This window comes from Ranitomeya imitator, chromosome 9, assembly GCF_032444005.1.
Source record: "Ranitomeya imitator isolate aRanImi1 chromosome 9, aRanImi1.pri, whole genome shotgun sequence".
Classification (NCBI taxonomy): Eukaryota; Metazoa; Chordata; class Amphibia; order Anura; family Dendrobatidae; genus Ranitomeya; species Ranitomeya imitator.
This window is the reverse complement of record NC_091290.1, coordinates 38,912,106-38,935,922: the sequence shown is the minus strand read 5'-3', so window position 1 is coordinate 38,935,922 and position 23,817 is coordinate 38,912,106. Positions and strand designations below refer to the sequence as shown.

Below are 23,817 nucleotides of genomic sequence, written 5' to 3'. Positions count from 1 at the left end.
TTTCAGGGCGTCCGCTTGTGCTTCAAACTCAGCATTAGTGGAACAGATGCGGCGTATCCGCAAAAATTGTCCAATTGGGACGGAACGGACCATATGCGCTGGATGGAAGGAGGAAGCGTGAAGAAGCATGTTCGTGGCAGTCTGTTGACATAGATGACATTCTTGTGGTCTGGCAGGGTGACCAGAGGACCTTTTCTGAGTTTGTGGTTGCCTTGAATGCAAATGAGAGAAACATTAAATTGACAGCAATATCCAGTGATTCTAGTGTCGATTTCCTTGATGTTAGACTTATTAAAGATAGGGCCGATACTGTTCAAACTACAGTATATAGGAAACCGACTGCCACGAAGGCATATCTACGCGCTAAGCATAGCAATAGAGACACACTTCTCTATAATAATGAAGGAAGGGGTGATGGGTCTGGTACCATTAGGTTTGTTACTAATTTTAGCTCACGTGCGGGTGCCATCCGTGCTGCCCTTGAACGGGCATGGCCTATTCTTAAGACCGACCCGACGTTAGCTAAACTGGTGCCTAATCGACCTACAATTGCGTACCGTAGGGCTAAGAATTTACGGGACCACTTAGTGCGCAGCCACTATACTAACATGTCTCCTAGGACATTTTTAAATGATCCTAATAATAGACCGAGAAGTGGCTGTCGTACTTGTGGTAAGTGTATAGCTTGTAAAAATATCTTAAGAACAGACACATTTGTGGACTCTACAGGACAGAAGTCTTTTGATATCAATAAGTATATAACATGTACGTCTAGGAATGTTGTATATTATGCATCCTGCCCGTGCCCCTTAATTTACGTGGGGCTTACTACGCGTCAATTAAAGATCAGAGTAAGAGAACACGTTAGGGGGATCGAGGCGGCTGCTTCGGAAACAGATATTCAGCTATTGAAAACGATACCCCGACATTTTAAACAACATCACAATTGCGACAGTAGTGCTCTACAAGTTAGGGGTATTGATTTGATTGAAACAAATATTAGGGGCGGGAACATCTCACAACGTTTGGCACAGCTTGAGACTCGGTGGATATGGACGCTTAATAGCGTCCACCCCCATGGTCTGAATGAGACCATTAGTTTTGCGTCATTTCTGTGATCGCGGCCGGTATTTGGGAGATGGTTGGGTGCGCGATCGGGTGCACCTTTATTTTGTTTTTAAACACTGTTTTTATCTTTTAGATTCGTTGTTTGTAATGTGGACATGTCAGACGACTCTTTTGGACCCGAGCCATTATCTGTCCATCGTGTGATGCTGTGGACCATGTGTGTCCTGTGGAAATACCATCTCATTTCCTTTTGTGGGGCTTCATCCTGTCGGTGGACAGCTACAGAGATACATATATATATATATATTTTCATGGTTTCCTTGTATATGTTTTTATGCTTTTTGTATTTCCCTTGGTTGGTATATGTGTACTTGTTATTATATCCTTGTTTCTGTTTGATTTATGGTATCATGGCGTATGCCATGTATGGGTATCTTTGTGTATTAGTGTCATCATGCCGGTTCTCATGCGAGTATTAGAGGGGATTATACCACATATTAGTGGGCATCATAGGAGTATTTGAGGGGTATACATATGTATATATATATATAAGTTCCTTAATTGGCCCAGTGGTGGTTTGCCACCAGTTACTTGCATGTACCTTTGTGGGTTTCCCAAGTCTATCCTGTGCCTCGCATCTGCAGCCGCGCCGCCTGTACGCATGCGCGCTGGGTGTCGCTGCTCCCCGCGGCTTGCGGCGTCTTGACGCTCGGGCGGTTGCCATGACTCTGGCGGCGCCCCTGCGTGACGTCGCCGCCGCGTGGAGTGGGCGTGTACTGGCAACGCCTGCGTCACCTCCGGCGGACGCCGCTGCAGATACTGGCGGTCATGTATTTAAACCCCGGCTCAGTGACAGTCTGACACGCACCCCTGACGAAGGAGCTCCGGCTCCGAAACGCGCGTCGGGTGACGTGTCGGCTGCGCATCTGGCTCTCTCCTGCTAACACCGTCCAGGACCAGGTAATCAAGATCACACCATGTTTTCTGCGTTATGTTTATGGGTGCAAGTGCACCCTCTTGGTTAAGTTCCTGGGGTCGTGGGTAAGGTGTTCAGGGATGGCTTTCTTCCTCTTTTTTTCATTTTTCATATGTCACTTTCCTGGTTCCAGCGGTTATTTTGGATAATAAGAGTAGCTTAGTTCTCCGTGCCTGATTTTTTTCACATGTGCCTCATAGTTTTATAGGCGTGATGGAGATTTGTATAATATACATCCGTTGGTTCCATGGTATAGTGTTCAGGGGTATGTAGTATATTTTACACCTTTTTTAGCCATCCCATTACTTATGGGGTTTTTCCCATTTTCCACACTCTGGTCTTATATTCGATAGGGAGCTAGTGCAAGGCCTACACGTTTTCTATAGGGGAGTACCTGTATTGTGACCTGTACCATTTCCCCATCTGTGTCCTATTCTTGTCATAGTGATTTTAAATATGTATTTTGAATAAAGAGTTTTGTATTTTGATTATAGTTACCCTTGTTGGTCGTTTTCTTTTGTGGTTCCCACATCTTCTCTATACTATACAGCTACGACTGGTACGGTTAATAGTCCGGCAAGTGAGCAGCAGTGAGTGTTTTAAATCCATCTTACTCACGCTATGTTGCCCTTGAGCACCGCCATTTGGATACTACTTAGGCGATACTGAGCCTAAAGCCGGATTCACACTAGACCGCAATAAGGACGAGGGCTATGCGATTAAAAAAAATCTATTGGGCAACTCCTATCATCCGTTGTTTTCTCGGCCCTATTATACTTGCGAGAGAAATCGCAATAGTAAGATAGGGTTAAAAATACACACACACACACACACACACACACACACACACACACACACACACACACACACACACACACACACACACACACACACACTAAGAATAAAGTCTTTTAATGAAATAATGAAACACACAGGTTTTAACATCTTTATTGCACTCTCAATCCAATCGAAGCCCTTGTTCTCCTGTAAAAAGTTCCAAAATAAAAAAAACAACAATGTCCCATTCCTGTCCGCTGTACAGTCAAGTCCCACGCAGTAATCCATATATGGGGCATTTACATTTTATAACCGGGAGCTCTGCTAATGCTGTCGCTCCCGGCTGTAAACAACAGGGGAATGAATGAAATGCAGGGAGCGGAGCTTCGGTGACTAGCAGTGCCGTCACCGAAGCTGCGCCCCCTGGCGGCATGAACTCAAATATACTCTTCAGCGTGGGAAAATCAGTGCCTCTGATTCTAGAGGACTCAACACAACCATTTAATGCATATCCCATGCAGCGACACATAATGTCCTCGTATTTTCTGGGTTTAGTGTTTCTTTCATGGTGCATTTTGCTTTCGATGGGGGGGGGGGGGGGGGTGCATAAGAAGTTGATTTTACAGTTGGGAAGATTCAGTGCATGTTCCAGTAACCGTGTAAGAAATCTCCTACACGTGTAAACATGTAAATTAATCCACTCTGCTGATCTGATGTCCGCAGTAGGTCAATTTATGCTGGAGCTGTTGCAGTGGATTTTACTAGCGATAAACGAACGTGCTGGGATACGGTGTTATCTGAGCATGCTCGAGTGCTGAGTGTCTTCGGTGTGCTCACAAAGTAAGTTTGAGTCCCCGTCGGCTGCATGTCTTTCTGCAGTTCGACAGCTGCAACACAAGCAAGGATTGCCTGTGTTGTCGAACAGCCCCAAGACATGCAGGGGCAGAGACTCCAACATATTTGTCAAAGACACTCGGTTAGCACCTGAGCATGCTCAGATAACACCTTGTCCAAGCACGGTCGCTCATCACTACATTTTACACTTTCCAATTCAAAGAGTGAAATGTTGGGCTGAACCCCATTTTAAAAAAGTATCGCCGCCATCTTTTCTGTTCAGACCATCCTGCAGAAGAATTTCAGTGTTGCAAGTGCTCATACCCTTAGATGGATAAGAGATCAGCAAGAGTCCGACACTCGGGACCCCCATCAGTCAGTGATATCCGCTGCAAGAGTGACTAAACATAAGTAATGTTCGGAGCGGAACAATATAACTCCAAACATTGCACTTTATATCCCATTCAAGTAAACTTTTTGTAATATGGTTTTCATGTTCGTCTTATTTTTCTTCCCCTTAGGTACAGATTGATCATTATGTATCTCTGGTACACAGCCATGTGAAGTCGATAACTGAGAAGTAAGTTCATTTTTAGAATTTAAAAAAACAAACAAAACAATTAATAGCAAGATATTCTGTATCATCTTACAATCGGAAAATTAAAAAAATATGCATGTAAGATATTGTGGGAAATGTATGGTTAAAACCTTCCACAATGAGACGTATAATACTGAGACGCATTATGGGACTCCTAATATTAAAGGAGTAAGACCACATGTACTTATGATAAGACTTGCAACAAAAGTGTAGTACAATGCATGTGACTAAAGTTCTACAAAACCCTATACACACACACACACACACACTCACTCACTCACTCACTCACTCACTCACTCACTCACTCACTCACTCACTCACTCACTCACTCACTCACTCACACTCTGGAACAACATGACTTTCATTCCAGCTTCCTGCCGCACAACAAATCTCAACTGCAGGTGGAAAGAAAAACAAGTTGGCAATCCGGACAAATTTTTAAGATTTGTTTTAGTATGATATTTCTATTTAAATATTAAAGGGATGGTCCACACTACTTTAAAACATTTTTTTTTAAACATGCAGCCATGACCCATGTGAAATAAGTGTTATGCTCCCTTCCTGGATCATCACCATTCAGGCAATGTCTGTGCTGTGTCTGCCAGCGCTTGTGTGCGTGATATTCTCTCACATGAGCGCTGCAGCCGATTACTGACCACTGATTGGAATCAGATTTCACACTTTCCCCCAGATTAAATCATTTTATCTGAGAGAAACGTGAACGCTGCTGACGGATTCCTTTTATTGTTACGTTATCAGAGTAAAAATTCTTATTACTTGTGACTTAGATCTTACATTGTGCATTAACATTTTTCCTTTCCCTTGTTTTTCCTTCCTTTGTAGGATTCAGGCAAAACTTCCAGCAGCGCTGAAGAAGAAAACAGAGTGAAGAATCAATATGTAGGGTGGGTGGGTGGGCTGGGAGGGTCTTACAGTATACACACTGGCTACATATCTCATTACTATTCCATAAATTGGCTGCCTTTATATAGCTCACAGGAACCTTTTGTATGCATGTACTTCATGTATACGTGTGTGTACATGGTTCCCCCTTGCAGGACGAGAGTGTCTGTGTCAGCATTGTCATGAATTGTAAGAAATTATTTCCGATTCATTACATCCTTTAAGTTGGGTAAGGAGCTAGCAACTCGTATCTCTAATTCCTGCATCTTACACATTCACCTCTTTGCGTTTTGCCTCGCTCAAATGCGGGTATTGAAACCAGGCCGCTATATAATCTATACTTTTTTATTTTTCTTTCTGCTTTCATCATCTCATGGTAATGTTATGTCGCCTCTGTCCCATCTCATTCCTACCTTCACTCGTAGAATCCATGATCTTTCACCCTTTGATCTTTCACCCTTTGATCTTTCAACAGGTCATTCACCTTATTAAAATTATTTATTTGTCAGGTCTATGTTCACACCCTAAAGATCCGCTTTTTCTGCCCTCTCACACACCTCACCCTTCAAAAAGTCTTCTCTTCTCTGTTTCTGTCCAGCTACTTAGTTCGATCACTGTTCTGTTCCACAAAGCGCCACATTAACCAACATATTAGATTTTCTTACACCACAACCCAAGTTTTTATTTAACAATGCAGAATTTAATTTATATTTCACGTCTATACTGAGAAAAAGTGTAGAAATGCGTTAGTTACATAACTAAGAAAACAAGCAAAAAATGTTACGGAGAGTCGCTTCTGTTTTCTGGAAAGTTAGCAGACTTCTAAAGTGTCCCTCTACTCCACTCCATGCTGGTGTCGCATCTTTCCTTTTTCCTGGCAGCAGGAGACCTGGAACATTCCCTACACTGTAAAGAACAATGCAATGTTATCCCCCTGACAAGGGAGAAATTCTGAAATACCCGGCCAGCACTAGACAAGTACTGTAAGGCAGTCGTTGAAACTAATTTCCCACCTTTTCTTATCCAAAACTCTTCTGCTTTATCTCTTAATAGAACTTTGATAGCAATTTCAGCTTCAATTTACTGATGCAGAACTCCAAATTATCTACAGCTCATGTGTTCTGGTTTCATAGAATTAAAAGCTCATGTGACGGCCGATTGTGACCATCACGAACTGCATATTATATATTCAACGCAATTGCATGATATGCAGTAAGGTCCCATTAATGCCGAAGTGTTTGGTACATTCCGCCAGCAAGTTAGGATAGGTTTCCACCAAAAATACTGGACAAAATAGTGGTGTTTTTCTGGACACTGTGACTGCAACCCGATGAACCCCATAGGGACTGTTCAGCACTCCTCATGGGACTGTTCAGCACTCCTCATGTGACTGATCCGGCACGGCCAACACGATGAACCCCATAGGGACTGTTCAGCACTCCTCATGTGACTGATCCGGCACGGCCAACCCGATGAACCCCATAGGGACTGTTTGGCTCTCCTCATGTGACTGATCCGGCACGGCCAACACAATAAACCCCATAGGGACTGTTTGGCACTCCTCATGTGACTGATCCGGCACGGCCAACACGATGAACCCCATAGGGACTGTTCGGCACTCCTCATGTGACTGATCCAGCACGGCCAACCTTATGGGGGCTGTTTGGCACTCCTCATGTGACTGATCCGGCACAGCTATTAATTTAGGTTTTACACCTATGGCAGGGCAGAATAATGAAACGTCGTTGTGAGCCCAGCGTTTTCTTATAAATGGAGATTTGGAGTTCTGGCTGCTTTTCTAAATACATTAGGGTTTATATTAGTGCAGAATTTGGAACCTATTTAGAAAAAAAACTAAAATGATGTAGAACACTTACTTTTAAGGGGTTTAATTTAACACATGCTAAACCAGCCACGGGATTTTAGTTTCTATATAATAAAAGTACTTAAGGCTCCATGCAACAATGGATCATAACAATTTTGAGCAACATGAATTTGATGGTTCTCTTATTAGTATAGATGGCTCATCAAACCTGTTAGTTTTGTTTGGAGTATTGGGGTTCTGTGTAAATGAACTTTGGTTGGGAATGCCCCAATTGTCCCACAGGATTAGATGAAGGCAGTATGTTTGATTCAACATGCCCGATCATTTGATCAAGGGAGGAAAACAGCTGTCAGAGATGCCTGGCAGCAGCTTATTCCCCTCTTTATAGTCAACACATGGGTGATCAGGTTGACGAAGCGTGCGTCTAGAGGGGAGGGAGAGATGGCTGTCGGCCCAAAAAAAAACACTTGTGTAACGTTTATTGCCTACTTCATTCTCACCAAGCAGGTACTAAACCCCTTCAGGTGACCAACATCTGCTGTGACATCTGCACTTGGTGACCTTGGATGATGGGAACTAGATCCTTTTGTATAGCGCTCCATGTCATACGACGATCCACTGTTGTCGGGTGGGGGGTGATCAGGCTGGTGCATTTGTTCTTTCGCGGGGTGGGTTGTTTTTTTAATGTGATTTGTGTTGCACTGAGCTTCTAACTATTCACTGTGTGTCACTATAAAATGTGTAAAAGAGAATTGCTTTACTGTTACTTTTAGACTGGAGAAGGGAGCAAGCTGATGAAGTATTCACAAGGGCCTGTAAAGTAGCTTGTTACGACGAGAAGAAGAGTGTTTTTGTTTTTTATTATTTTGGGGATTGTCTGAAATAAAAATTAATTTCTTTTAATTTTTTTGTTTTCTTTTTAAGTATCTGTGGAACAAAATTCTATATAATGCAAATACATGTGGTATTAAAGAGTAGGACACAATGTGCTTTGCTTGTTTTTTCCCTCCCAGTTCCTAGCACTTTTTACCACTTGTTTCAAACTTTCTAAGCTGTGTGCCAAGAACACAGCACTTTGGGTACCTAAATGTGTGTAATATTCCATGACTTGTCATATTCTACAAAATACCGTACCTGCATAAACTCACGACATCTATGAATTCACTAATATTGGTCCGTATAACACAAATCTGTGAAGCTGCCGTGTGCATGAACCTTGACTGTGAAGAGACCAGGGCCGGACTGGCCATCGGGCAGTTCTGGCAAATGCCAGAAGGGCTGGTGCCAGTAGTGGGCACTGGCTCACACCCCCCCACCAGCGCCGCTGCATTCAACTATACCGGCGTCTATGACGCCGGTACAGTTGAATGCAATGATGGAGGAAAGAGCGTCCGCTGACGCTCCCTCTCCCATCATTCCCCGCTCTGCCTCTGACACTGCGGGTGCACGCGCACTCACTGGGTCCCAGGTAGTGCAGCGGCAGCCGCCAAGACAGGAGCAGGGAGCAATGCAGGCACGAGGAGAGGTGGAGTGTTTTTTTTTTTTTTTCTGGACTGTGGGGCCATTCTCGGGGGGAGGGGGGGGATGAGAGATGCGGGCTGTGCTGTATACTACTGTGTGGGCAGTGCTGTATACTACCGTGTGGGCTGTGTTATCTGCTATGCGGGTTGTTCTGTATGCTATGCTGGTTGTGCTGTATGCTATGCAGGCTTTTCTATAAACTATGGGGGGTATATTATATTCTATGGGGGAGGCTGTGTTATATACTATGTGAGGCTGCATTTTATTCTATGGGGGCTACATTATATTTTATGGGGAGGTGGGCTGTATTATATTCTATGGGGGGCTGTAATAGATTTTGAGGGATGATTGCATCATACTCTTTGATGGGGCTGCATTATATTCTGTGGAGAGGTGGGCTGTATTCTATTCGGGGCTACATTATATTCTATGGGGGGCTGTATTATATTTATATTCTTTGAGGGGTGATTGCATCATACTCTATGAGGGGGCTGCATTATATTCTATGGGGTGGCTGCATTATACTCTAGGTTGGCTGCATTATATTCTGTAGGGTGGTGGCTGCATTATACTGTATTGAGGACTATGGGGAATATGTTATATGAAGAACTATGGGGTGCATTATACTATGGGAAGTGAATTGTACTACATGGATGACTATGGCGGTGCATTATACTGTATGGAGCACTATGAGGAGTGTATTATGCTATATGGAGGACTGAGCAGTGTATTTTAATATATGTAGGACTATAGGGAGTGTATTATACTATATGGAGGACTGGTGCAAATTAGAATATATGGAGGACTATAGGGAGTGTATTATACTATATGGAGGACTGTGGTGCACATTAGAATATATGGAGGACTATAGGGAGTGTATTATACTATATGGAGGACTGTGGTGCACATTAGAATATATGGAGGACTATAGGGAGTGTATTATACTATATGGAGGACTGTGGTGCACATTAGAATATATGGAGGACTATAGGGAGTGTATTATACTATATGGAGGACTGTGGTGCACATTAGAATATATGGAGGACTATGGGGTGTATTTTACTAAAGTAAAATGCTGCATATTCAGATTGTTTTTGCTGGAACAAAAATCCTTGTTCTCAGCAGCACATCGCCGGTGTAAACTGTAGATGTGCTGCTGATAACATAATACTGTATGGTGATCTGTTAGTGATCGTTCTGTCCCATCATTATTCCTCAGCTGGTGGAAAGAGGCCGGGAAACAAGCGTTGAACAACTTCAGTATTGTCGATCAAACTAATTTAGCGGCCTGAACTCAGCGCATGTAAATACAACCGAAATGCTTTTGTGTGATGTGCAATATGTTAGCATTTTGGGCCCCATTTTAAACTTTGCCTGGGGCCCCACTTTGCCTAAAATCGGCCCTGCCTACAAGTGTACAAAGATATTATACAGTCACCATGTGACAAGTGGGCGTGTACCTTCAAATGCCAGGGCTGAATTTTAGTCCTAGTCTGGCCCTGGAAGAGACTGTATAACCGTTGTGTACATGAACCTTGAATGTGAAGAGACTGTATAACAGTTAATGCTTCTAAATAGTCCAAAGCATTTTTTTAAGGCAGTAACTCAAAACATAGATTGATGTAACTTTCTTGCCTGCCGGGCAACTTGCTTCACGAGAAATGGCTCAAAACATCCATTTCTATCTTGTTTTGATGATTTTTCTCTCTGTTGCTCATTGGGGATAATGATCATTCAGGCGTGTCTGGTGAAGGGCCAACACACTGACGCACTAGTATTTACTGACCAGTCTATTGCTTGTCAACAGTAGGCAGCTCCTGTGCTCTCCTGCTTTGCGGCTGAAACTGAATGTGCCAATATCTGTTCTTCCAGAGTTTTATTATGGTAATGTGAAGCCAGCCTTAGGCCTTATTGACACGGCCATGTTTAACCCATTTCTGACATTGGGCGTAATAGTACGCCGATGTCAGACACCCTCCCTTTGATGTGGGTTCCAGCGCTGAGCCCACATCTTTTCCGGCACATGTCCACTGTTTTGAACAGCTGACATGTGCCTCTAACAGCTGCGGGTGGAATTTTGATCAACCCGTGGCTGTTAACCGGTGGTCAGTTCTCATAGCAAGTCAGCAATTCTGCTACATACAAGCGATCTGATCATCGCCTGTATGTAGCAGAGGCGATCAGGTTATGGCAGCTTCAAGTCTCCCATGGAAACTATTGAAGCATGTCTAAAGTAAAAAATAAAAAAAAGTTTTAAAAATATAAAAGTGCAAATCACCTCCCTTTTCCCCCGTTCAAAATAAAAAAAATATAAAATATACACACATTTAGTATCGCCGCATTCAGAATCGCCCGATCTATCAATATAAAAAAAAAATAACCCGATCGCTAAACAGCGTAACCAAAGTCAAAACGCCAGAAATACGTGTTGTTTTTTTTGTCGCCGCAGCATTGCATTAAAATGCAATAAAAGGCGATCAAAAGAGCGTATCTGCACCAAAATGGTATTTTTTAAAAATGTCTGTTTGGCACGCAAAAACTAAGCTCTCACACAACCTGAGATCACAAAAAATGGAGATGCTACGGGTAGCGTCTTTGGAATTATTTTTTCACCACTTGGATAAAAAAAGAACCTAGACATGTTTGGTGTTTATAAACTTGTAATAACCCGGAGAATGGCCGGTCAGTTTTAGCATTTAGAGACCCTAATAAAAAGCCAAACAAAAAACAAGTGTGGGATTGCACTTTTGCAATTACACCCCATTTGGATTTTTGTTTCCCATTCTCCAGTACACAATATGTTAAAACCAATGGTGTTGTTCAAAAGTACAACTTGTCCTGCAAAAAACAAGTTATGGCTCTGTGAAGAAGAGGAGTGAAAAACGGAAATCCCTCCAGGGGGGTTCAAGGGGTTCAACATACACGAAAACAATGATACCGTTGTCATCAGTGTACAGTCCGTATGTCCATTTTTACCATCCTTGTGACATCAGTGTTTTTGACTGATGAATGAATAAATAAATTACTAAGTTGCTCCTAGATTTTGCAATGCTAAATACGGGTAGCTTACGGATGCAGTCCGTGTGCTGTATGTTTTTCACAGACCTATAGACTTGTATTGGTCTTTTTCATCGATGCTGCCGGAAAAAAAACAAAAACAAACATGTCTCCGTGTTTTGCATGGACACACTTTCATGAAAAACATGGACATATTAATAGCACCATAGGTTGTAATTGGTACATGTTGTTCATGAAAAAAAAAAAACTGTTGCAACACGGACGGCTGATGCAAAAAAAAAAAAAAAAAAAAAGTCTTACTGCTGCAGGTACAGATGCCGACAACTCAAGTGTCTTATTCAGGAACATGGCCAGCAGGCAGAGATGGGGCTGGTTCCACCTGCACATACTGAGCATCAGTGGATTGGTTTCATAGCACAGGAGGGGGAAGGAGAATGAAATGTAAAATCACAATGGGTAGGATTTTCAGAAGTTTAAAAAAAAAAATGTAACAGTGATCTGATCATGTATTTGTTAAACAAAAAATGGACATCTCAGAATATTGAAGAGATGGCAAAGTCTCTTCAATATTGAAGGAGAACTCCCCAAATCTCCTGGCAGCCTCTTAAGATTTATTATCACTATTTGTTTGACCCCTTGGGACCTCTCCTACCCTTATAAATCCTTTTTCTTCTTGTCTACATGCCCTTCCATTTACCCTTGCACAGCTGACTACCTACCTCCACAGGGAATAGCAGGTGGCCCCATTCACTTCAATGGAGCAGCGAGTGGCCAGGAATATCCGGGAAGTGGATGCAGTTGTGTGCACTCATTCTCTGGAGCTGAGGTGGTCCCTTAGTGTTCATCAAAGGAGAAGTCCTGGACCGATACTTAAGGGTATCATTAAATGGGTGGAGAACACCCCAGCACTCCCACCTTTTGCACAGTGGCTGTCTGAAGTTTACAGTATGCAAAAGAACACAACAGCTCCTCGGGCCGTTCTGTGGTCATTCCTGGATACTGCAACCCGGCATCAATTACCGTAATTTCAATAACCTATCCTAAGTGCTCGTGCACATGTTTTCTGTTCAGGTGCAATCCAACAAAACCTCAGATTGCACTTGGACCAAAGTTATTATTGGACCGTGCACCTGTCAGATTTTTTTCCTTGTACAGAGTCAATCCGTGGGAAGAAAATTTCTGCATGCCCGACCAAGCTGGATCTGATATTCAGATTGCACTCGACCGCGCAAGTCAATGAGTCAGTGGAAACCATCAGACTGCACTCTGATGACATCTGAGTACAATTTGATTTCCATGGCCTAAAAGAATGGAAAAAGAGAAAAAATTTTTGCAGTCTTCACATCAGAGAATCGGATCACACTATAACTGCGTTCTGATCAAACTCTCCAGCGTTGGATTTGCATAATTGACCAGATTCTCTGAGTGAGAGAATACATGGTCATCTGGTCTAACCCAACGTGGAGTCATCAATATATCCTGGAAAACCCAATTCGGTCACGGCTTATTCTGGTGAGATTGGAATGCACCCTTAAAGGGGTTGTTCAGTCAAAACCGATAAGTCTGCAAACTGGACAACCCCATTTAAGATTCTTGCCATTGTGTTGACTGTAACAAATTATTTGTTAAATGTTTTGTTTCAGCCGACTTCAAGATTGTGCACTGAGCTGTGCATATTACATGGACACTGGAGTTTGCAAATGGGAACCAGTTAATGGTTCGAGCTATTTTTCTTCTGCCGACAGCCCTTGTGCCGAAGTGCATCCTGCCATCCCAGTGTCTGCTTGTTTTTATTGATCCCAACTCTAGTTTCTTGCAGTCTGATAGTATTAGATAGGGCGCTTTATAGTTCCCAGAGGCCAGCCATGCTTTCTACTTCCATGGTGATGGGAAATGTATGCAAGGCGGCAGAGTAGACGCTGAACGCATTAGCTTTCCACCCATGACAATACTGCTGGGAGCTACAGTACATGAGATAATGTGCTCTTTCTAGCAGTTCCTTAGAAAAGCATTACTCCAATTGAGCTGTAGCAAATAATAAATGGATTTAAAATATTTACCGTATATACTCGAGTATAAGCCGACCCCCCCCCCCTAATCTTGCCACAAAAAACTCGAGTATAAGCCTAGGGTGGGAAATGCAGCAGCTACCGGTAAATGTCAAAAGTAAAAATAGATACCAATAAAAGTAAAATTAATTGAGACATCAGTAGGTTAAGTGTTTTTGAATGTCCATATTGAATCAGGAGCCCCATATAATGCTCCATACAGTTTGTGATGGCCCCATAAGATACTCCATATTAAAATATGCCCCATATAATCCTGCATAAAGGTTAATAATGGCCCAATAAGATGCTCCATAGACACATTTGCCCAATATAATGCTGCACAAATGTTGATTATGGCCCCATATAGTGCTGCACAACCGTTATGGCCCCATATAGTGCTACACAAACGTTATGGCCCCATATAATGCTGCAAAAACGTTATGGCCCCATTGATGCTCCATGCAGACACTTGCCCCATTTGCTGTTGCGATAAAAAAATAAAATCAGTCACCTCTCCGTCGCTCAGGCCCCCGGCACTTTCAATATTCACGTGCTCCTCGTTCCAACTGCTGCTCCATCTTCAGCGTCTCCCTGCACTGACGTTCAGGCAGAGGGCGCGCACTAATGACATCACCGCGCCCTCTGACCTGAGCATCACTGCTGAAGACGGAGCGGCGACAGAACGAGGAGCAGGTGAATATCGCGCAGCGCTCCCCTCCCCGTTATACTCACCTGCTCCTGGTGCGGTCCCTGCATGTCTGTTCCCTGGCGCCGGCAGCTTCTTGTACTGAGCGGTCACCGTTACCGCTCATTACAGTGATGAATATGTGGCTCCATCTCTATGGGAGGTGGAGCTGCATATTCATTACTGTAATGAGCGGTACCATGTGACCGCTCAGCACAGGAAGAAGCCGTCATCGTCGGGGAAAAGACGTGCAGGGACCGCGCCAGGAGTAGGTGAGTATAATTAGACAGCCCCCGCTCCCCTGCCGACCCTTGGGTATGACTCAAGTATAAAAAATGGGCTGAAAATCTCGGCTTATACTCGAGTATATATGGTATTCCCGTTTTATGTGACCATATGTGAAGTCAACAATAAGAATGAGTCCCACTGTAGGCAAGAAATGAGTCTTCAATGTCAATCACTGTGGATGGGGAAGCGACCTGTAGGCTTTGGAGCGCAAAAATACAAAGCAAAAAAACATATATGCCTGAGTTCAACATGCCCTGACCGCATGATCAACAACTGTTAACTAAATACATAGCCCACTGTTTGTGCAAATTTCACAGTATATAGCAATTCTCAACTTTTCCAAGATTTTTTTCTCTGCATATTCTAGTAACTAATCCAAATGTTATGCCCTACACACTGACTAGTCCCAGTAGCACTATGTTCTAACCCAGGGGTCCCCAACTCCAGGCCTCGAGGGCCGCCAACAGTGCAGGTTTTCAGGATTTCTTTAGTATTGCATTGGTGGTAATGTGATCATCTGCACAGGTGATGATTCCAACCCCTGTTGAATACTAAGGAAATCCTGAAAACCTGCACTGTTGGCGGCCCTCGAGGCCTGGAGTTGGGGACCTATGTTCTAACCCAGTGTTCCCCAAGTCCGGTCCTCAAGAGCCACCAACAGGTCATGTTTTGAGGATTTCCTTAGTATTGCACAGGTCATTGAATGCTTGCCAGTCCAGGTGATGCAATTATCACCTGTGCAATACTAAGGAAATCCTGAAAACATGACCTGTTGGTGGCTCTTGAGGACCGGACTTGGGGAACACTGTTCTAACCAGTCCTGCTCTACCTCCCACTAGTGCTACTCATTGACCAGTCCTGCCCAGCCTCTGCTAACACTACACAGACTGGTCCTGCCTCCCGCTAGCGCTACGCACTGCCCAGCCTCTGCTAACACGACACACTGAGCGGTCCTGCCTCCCACTAGCGCTACACACTGACCAGTCCTGCTCAGCCTCCGCTAGCACTACACATTGACCGGTCCTGCCCAACCTCCGCTAGCACTACACACTGACCGGTCCTGCCTCCCGCTAGCGCTACGCATTGACCAGTCCTGCCCAGCCTCCGCTAGCACTACACACTGACCAGTCCTGCCTCCCGCTAGCGCTACGCACTGACCAGACCTGCCCAGCCTCCGCTAGCACTACATCCTGACCGGTCCTGCCTAACCTCCACTAGCACTACACATTGACCGGTCCTGCCTCCCGATAGCACTACGCACTCACCAATCCTGCCCAGTCTCCACTAACACTACACACTGACCAGTCCTGCCTCCCGCTAGCGCTACGCACTGACCAGACCTGCCCAGCCTCCGCTAGCACTACATCCTGACCGGTCCTGCCTACCGCTGCACACTGACCAGTCCTGCCTAACCTCCACTAGCACTACACATTGACCGGTCCTGCCTCCCGATAGCACTACGCACTCACCAATCCTGCCCAGTCTCCACTAACACTACACACTGACCAGTCCTGCCCAACCTCTGCTAGCACTACGCTTTGACCGGTCCTGCCTCCCGATAGCACTACGCACTCACCAGTCCGGCCTCCTGCTAGCACTATGCACTGACCAGTCCTGGCCTGCCTCCCGCTAGCGCTAAACTGACCAATCCTGCCCTGCCTCCCGCTAGCATGATGCACTGACCAGTCCTACCTAGCCTCCAGTTAGCTCTCCCACTGAGGTGTGACTGGATCTCAGATCTGCCGTCATACTCTTCTCCCTGGATTCTAAATTCTGGGGATGTTGATGAACAGTGCAATTTTGGCCATGCACAGTGGATCTCCGAGGCTTGCACTCTGCTGCACATGCAGGAAGTTGTGTTTACGAGCACCTGCAGGATTTAGAATTCAAGGAGAGTAAAAAAAGATCTGTGATCTCAGTGGGACTGCTAGTGAAAAAAGTAGATAGGACTGGTTCTAATTTTTGGACCAAGCAGGATAAAGAACTTTGGGTAAAGAGCAGTAGGTGGTGAATTTTCCTTCAATGGAAGTCTTCAGAGGCTGGACAGGCATCTGTCCGAGATGGTTTATTGAATCCTACATTGAGCAGGAAGTTGGACACGATGACCTTGGAGGTCCCTTCCAACACTCTAGGATTCAGTATTTAGTGATTTTTTTTCTCTCTCACCTTTTCAAACAATAGTTTGCCTAAAATGAGCTCTAATAGACAAATTCAGTCTTGTAATTAGTTAATAGGTGTCAGGTCCCCTTTAATGGAGTCTATCGGACAGCCACTTTAGTTTACCCATAGTTGGATAACATCCACTCTCCATCACACACATTTATTAGTATTTTGCACTTGTGCAACCTCCTTTATATTACATTGTGGCTTCATCCACACAGGTCGGATTGTGTATTATATGCTACCAGGGTTCTGTAGTAGATTTTCCAAAATCTCTTCCTTGCACTATGGATTTTAACATCTGCGCCCTGTAAATTGATGGATTTTTCCTACAGATGAATATAAAAAGAAACGAGAGCACTCACCAACTGCTGTGATCGTCCTTACTTTATTGTGGCAGTGATATACACATTAAAACAGGCGGCAGGGAAAGAATGTGTTTCCTGAAGACTACGGCCGTTTCGCGCTGGCGGCGCTTCAACGGGTCTTTACTCTGACCTGTGGTGGGATGACGCTATATACATATCCGGTTCTAAGACGTTACACCCCATTCCACAGCGTCAATGCGGAAAACAACTCCTATTGGTGTTTACAAAATATATTAAAAACAATTAAAACCAAAACGAAATAGAGCAAATCGGTTCTACAGACATCTTATTTACAATATCACAGCAGAAAGACCAAACATTATAAGAAAACTGACATGTCTGTTCTTTCATTCAGTCCCATCGGACCTGTGGCATTCAGACGGAGTATCCACCTAGCCTCCTTCCTTAATAACAACTTGTGGTGATCTCCTCCGTACCTAGGTTGTGGTACTTTCTCTAGTCCCGCAAAACGCAGACAAGTCGCATCACTATCATGGCAAGAGTGGATATGATTGATCAGCCTGGGAACTCCTCTACCGGTGCCAATGGATCTATAGTGTTCCCTAAATCGAATAGTGGGCGAATAGTTTTTCCAATATAATAGTATCCACAAGGACAAAATAAAACATACACTACAAAGGTAGTTTTGCAGGAAATAAAATGTCGCACTGTGTGATTTATAGGGCCAATGTTTAACCTTTTACCAGTAATGTGTTTCGAGCAAAAACTGCACTGACCACATCTATAGTTACCTGATGGAATTCCTGTCTGGAGCCAGGTATCTCTATTATTATCCACCCTATTGTGCACTAATACTTCCTTTAAATTTCTACTTCTGCGGCATGCAAATAGCGGACCCTCACTCACTGGTCCCTGTAGCGCCAGATCTTTCTCCAAGATATGCCAATTTTTTCTGATGGCTGACCTGATGCAATTGTCCATAGGACCGAACTTGAAGCTGAATACAAACCTTTTTTGTTGCTGTTTTTTACTTGTGTCAATAGTTGTATTCTGTACGCCTAATTCTATCCCTTCTGCTCTCTCAAGGGCTTGGTTCAATATTTCCGGGGGGGTAACCTCTATCTCTGAATCTTTTATACAAGTCCAACGATTGTTGTTGAAATCTAGACTGCTTACTATTCGCCCTTCTGACTCTGAGAAATTGACTATACGGCAATGATTTTTTTGTATAATATGGATGTGCACTTTGAAAATGCAAAAGGGAGTTCGTTGCCGTTGGCTTTCGGAAAACCTCAGTCTCAATTCGACCATTATTAATCCAGACTCGTACATCTAGAAATTCCAGATTTTGGTTACCAAAAACTGATGTGAACTTCATGTTCATATCATTTACATTTCCTAGATATTCAACAAAGGCTTCAAAGGAAAATTGATCTCCATCCCAAACTATGAGGATATCATCCACAAATCTTATAAATAATTTTATATGTTTGAGGAATGGATTGTGTTCAGTATATACATAGCGTTGTTCAAATACCGCAAGATATAAATTCGCTAGGGTACATGCGACTGGAGTACCCATCGCGGTACCTTCCACTTGTTTATACCAAGTGGAGTCAAACATAAAGGCATTATGCGTTAAAATAAAACTCAAACCATTACAAATAATGGCTGTGGTTTTGTCATCTGTAGGAGTATGGGAGAGAATTTCCCTAACCGCTGCAACCCCCTGATGTTGAGGAATCCGGGTATACAGGCTTTCTACGTCAATTGACGCAAGGCAAAACCCGTCTTGCCATGTAAAGTTATGTATAATCTGCAGGAAATTTTTTGTCACGTATATAAGATGGAACATCGGGTAAAAGGGGATGTAGAAACCATTCTAAGTACCGAGACAGGGGTTCTGTCAATGCCCCCACGCCCGACACAATAGGACCTGGGGGCTCAGTGAAATGTTTATGCACCTTCGGTACATGGTACCAATGTGCCTTATTTGGAAAGGGTGGAAGTAATTTTTCTGCCTGTTTAGAAGACAATACCCCTCCTTCTACTGCTGATCTTAATAAGGAACGTAATTCGTTGGTATATTTAATTGTGGGGTCAGATTTCAATACTATGTACGTTTCTTTTTTATTTAATTGTCTGTAAGCCTCTAGCATGTAATAATCTTTATTTAACAAGACAGTATTCCCACCCTCATCTGCGGCACGGATCACTACGTCGTCCCACCCCTCTATTTCTCTCAATGCTTTTTTCTCTGCTTCCGTAAGATTGCTAGGTGACTGTTGGTAAATTAATGCCTCAACTTCTTTCAACACTTGTTTCTCAAATATCTCAATAATACTGCCTTGATTTATCGGAGGTACAAAGGTGGATTTTACACCACCCAAAAAGGGTATAGCAATTGGGGTTCGCGATGTTTTGACCCCTATCTCAGGATCTGTAATACTCCATAATAAACAGGCATCATCTGTAATATCCTCCGCTGTATCTGGATTAACCATAAACCCCAGAGGTCCCACTTTACACAAGTGGAAGGTACCGCGATGGGTACTCCAGTCGCATGTACCCTAGCGAATTTATATCTTGCGGTATTTGAACAACGCTATGTATATACTGAACACAATCCATTCCTCAAACATATAAAATTATTTATAAGATTTGTGGATGATATCCTCATAGTTTGGGATGGAGATCAATTTTCCTTTGAAGCCTTTGTTGAATATCTAGGAAATGTAAATGATATGAACATGAAGTTCACATCAGTTTTTGGTAACCAAAATCTGGAATTTCTAGATGTACGAGTCTGGATTAATAATGGTCGAATTGAGACTGAGGTTTTCCGAAAGCCAACGGCAACGAACTCCCTTTTGCATTTTCAAAGTGCACATCCATATTATACAAAAAAATCATTGCCGTATAGTCAATTTCTCAGAGTCAGAAGGGCGAATAGTAACCAGTCTAGATTTCAACAACAATCGTTGGACTTGTATAAAAGATTCAGAGATAGAGGTTACCCCCCCGGCAATATTGAACCAAGCCCTTGAGAGCAGAAGGGATAGAATTAGGCGTACAGAATACAAATATTGACACAAGTAAAAAACAGCAACAAAAAAGGTTTGTATTCAGCTTCAAGTTCGGTCCTATGGACAATTGCATCAGGTCAGCCATCAGAAAAAATTGGCATATCTTGGAGAAAGATCTGGCGCTACAGGGACCAGTGAGTGAGGGTCCGCTATTTGCATGCCGCAGAAGTAGAAATTTAAAGGAAGTATTAGTGCACAATAGGGTGGATAATAATAGAGATACCTGGCTCCAGACAGGAATTCCATCAGGTAACTATAGATGTGGTCAGTGCAGTTTTTGCTCGAAACACATTACTGGTAAAAGGTTAAACATTGGCCCTATAAATCACACAGTGCGACATTTTATTTCCTGCAAAACTACCTTTGTAGTGTAGGTTTTATTTTGTCCTTGTGGATACTATTATATATTGGAAAAACTATTCGCCCACTATTTGTTCGATTTAGGGAACACTATAGATCCATTGGCACCGGTAGAGGAGTTCCCAGGCTGATCAATCATATCCACTCTTGCCATGATAGTGATGCGACTTGTCTGCGTTTTGCGGGACTAGAGAAAGTACCACAACCTAGGTACGGAGGAGATCACCACAAGTTGTTATTAAGGAAGGAGGCTAGGTGGATACTCCGTCTGAATGCCACAGATCCGATGGGACTGAATGAAAGAACAGACATGTCAGTTTTCTTATAATGTTTGGTCTTTCTGCTGTGATATTGTAAATAAGATGTCTGTAGAACCGATTTGCTCTATTTCGTTTTGGTTTTAATTGTTTTTAATATATTTTGTAAACACCAATAGGAGTTGTTTTCCGCATTGACGCTGTGGAATGGGGTGTAACGTCTTAGAACCGGATATGTATATAGCGTCATCCCACCACAGATCAGAGTAAAGACCCGTTGAAGCGCCGCCAGCGCGAAACGGCCATAGTCTTCAGGAAACACATTCTTTCCCTGCCGCCTGTTTTAATGTGTATATCACTGCCACAATAAAGTAAGGACGATCACAGCAGTTGGTGAGTGCTCTCGTTTCTTTTTATATTTTTCTATGGAAACTCGTGTGATTTTCTGAGGTTGCACCCGGACACTGTATGGATAACTGCTTTTTTCTCCTGTGGGGTATGAATCGGCAATTTTGACTGATTGTGCGATACTTTGCTTTTCTATTGGACTTTCCTACAGATGAACTATGCAGTAAGTGCTCAGCTTTTCTATGTCCCCGAGATACTGTTTTAACCAATCTGTATATCGGTAAAAAAAATGTTTTTTTCAGTGATACCTTATGCTTTGCTTTACCAATAAAATAACGAGCGTAGCTGCCGCCCAACACTCCCATACATGATGCTGGGGAAAAGCAAACATCAAATATATTGGGCAGAGATGGAATTCAGGCATAAGTGTCTGGTTGCAGCTCGTCTACGAATCACCCATTAAAAAAGCCTGCACATTTAGAGCCATAGCTTTGTGCATTATCATTATTCTGCTCGCTGAACATTACTGTATTGATAACCCTTCCCGCTTCGTATGCAGCATATTCCCAACCACCAATACTGCGCCCTTGGCCCCGGCTTTATACTAAGTGTAGAACTAGAGGAAAAATAGGTAGCAATGTCCTGTGACAAAATGTTTTCTGTTTTTCTACCCAAGAACGGAATTGTTTTTCTTGGACAGAATCCAAAAGGGAGTCTGGGCCTCTGCTATACTTTGTAAAATAAATACTTCCATACGTTCACGCAAGGTTTTTTAAGTCTGTGCACAAAGGACCGACTGTAGTGTATGTGCTAGTGCACATGGACGATTTTCCATAGAAATATCAGATCTGCAGGGAAAAAAATAACATGCTCATCTGATTTATGGATCAGACCTGTGCATATAAACAGCAGGCAGCTCCTGCACTAATCCACTGTGAGGACGCGGAGTCAGTCATATCCCAATTTGCATGTGATTTTTCCAATAAGTCAAGCGTTTGCTAGACTTAAGGTACCGTCACACATAACGATATCGTTGCTTTTTGTGACGTAGCAACGATATCGTTAACGAAATCGTTATGTGTGACAGCGACCAACGATCAGGCCCCTGCTGGGAGATCGTTGGTCGCTGGGGAAAGTCCAGCACTTTATTTTGTCGCTGGATCTCCCGCTGACATCGCTGAATCGGCGTTTGTGACGCCGATGCAGCGATGTCTTCACTGGTAACCAGGGTAAATATCGGGTTACTAAGCGCAGGGCCGCGCTTAGTAACCCGATGTTTACCGTTGTAAATGTAAAAAAACAAACACTACATACTTACATTCCCGGTGTCTGGTCATGTCCCCTCGCCTTCAGCTTCCCGCACTGACTGGTGAGCGCCGGCCAGCCGTAAAGTACAGCACAGGGGTGACGTCACCGCTGTACTTTACTGCCGGCGCTCAGTCAGTGCGGGAAGCTGAAGGCGAGGGGACATGACCAGACACCAGGAATGTAAGTATGTAGTGTTTGTTTTTTTACATTTACAACGGTAACCAGGGTAAACATCGGGTTACTAAGCGCGGCTCTGCGCTTAGTAACCAGATGTTTACCCTGGTTACCCGGGGACTTCGGGATCGTTGGTCGCTGGAGAGCTGTCTGTGTGACAGCTCTCCAGCGACGCTGCAGCGATCGACATCGTTGACAGTATCGCTGCAGCGTCGCTTAGTGTGACGGTACCTTTAGGCTATGGTCACACACTATTAGTATTTGGTCAGTATTTGGTATCAGTATTTGTAAGCCAAAATCAAGAGTGAAACAATAGGAGGATAAGTATAATAGAAACACGTCACTTCTGTATTTATCACCCATTCCTGGTTTTGGGTTACAAATACTGATGTAAAAGACTGAATGTGTCCTTAGACAGAGGAGCCGGATTAATACCCTCCATTACATTGAAGTTGCAGCACCAAGAAGCAATGGTTATGGAATTACGGAAATCACAGAATGGATAAAAGTGTCCATAATATGGAAATGGGGATACAAAATTTTGGCAACGACTCAATGTATTTAGTATCGAATAAGATTGTCAGAAATTCCCGCACTTATCATCAAGACCTGCTGCTGGCAGCTCCTGTGCAATTGCCAACCGATGAAATCCTACGTGCTTGGTGGGAAACATGTCTAGAGACGCTGCAGGTCATGATAACACGTTTAGGCCACGTAGGCTGCACATACATGTACGAGCAACGCGCGGCATGGTATTGGGACGTTGAAAACCGACTCCTGTGACATTCGAGAAATGGTCGCACCACTGCTTTTACAATAAATCAATACCGAGCTGTTAGTGCACCTGGAATGAAGACTATTGCTACGGGAAATTACCTTATGCCATTAAGCGCCATAATCCATGAGTAGGATCAGTTTGACATACCCTTGAAAAGCCCTCTCGCCACTGTTCTCTAAGGCTATCATGGTGCAGCACAACACTGCAATGGAGGTCTACCCTCTTCATCGGTGAGTCTCGTTTTGCCTTGAATATAATGTTACCAGAAGATTGGTTTGGAGACCATATAGGCAATGCCATGAAGAGGCCTTTAGCGTCTCCAAACTGGTCTCCCTTCAATCACATCTGCACTAGTCGTTAATTGCACGGGGAGCTGCCAGCAGACCTCTATTTCCCCAAGGGCATTCAGCGCAGCAGGCAACCATTAACCTCACAGACAACGCTGTAAATGATGAAATTTCTGTGACGCTCAGTCA

The 23,817-nt window shown here is 43.6% G+C and overlaps 1 protein-coding gene across 2 annotated transcripts in view; it reads left to right on the top strand.

Moving 5' to 3' along the window:
• RTN3 (reticulon 3) overlaps window positions 1-7,966 on the top strand; it is a 66,665-nt gene extending 58,699 nt beyond the window's left edge. For both annotated transcript variants that reach the window (XM_069738890.1, XM_069738889.1), the window contains 2 exons: window positions 4,177-4,235; window positions 5,097-7,966. In XM_069738890.1, the coding sequence (XP_069594991.1) occupies window positions 4,177-4,235; window positions 5,097-5,142 (105 nt within the window). In that variant the 3' untranslated portion in view covers window positions 5,143-7,966. The remainder of the gene's footprint in view (window positions 1-4,176; window positions 4,236-5,096) is intronic.
• The last annotated feature ends 15,851 nt before the right edge of the window (window positions 7,967-23,817 follow it).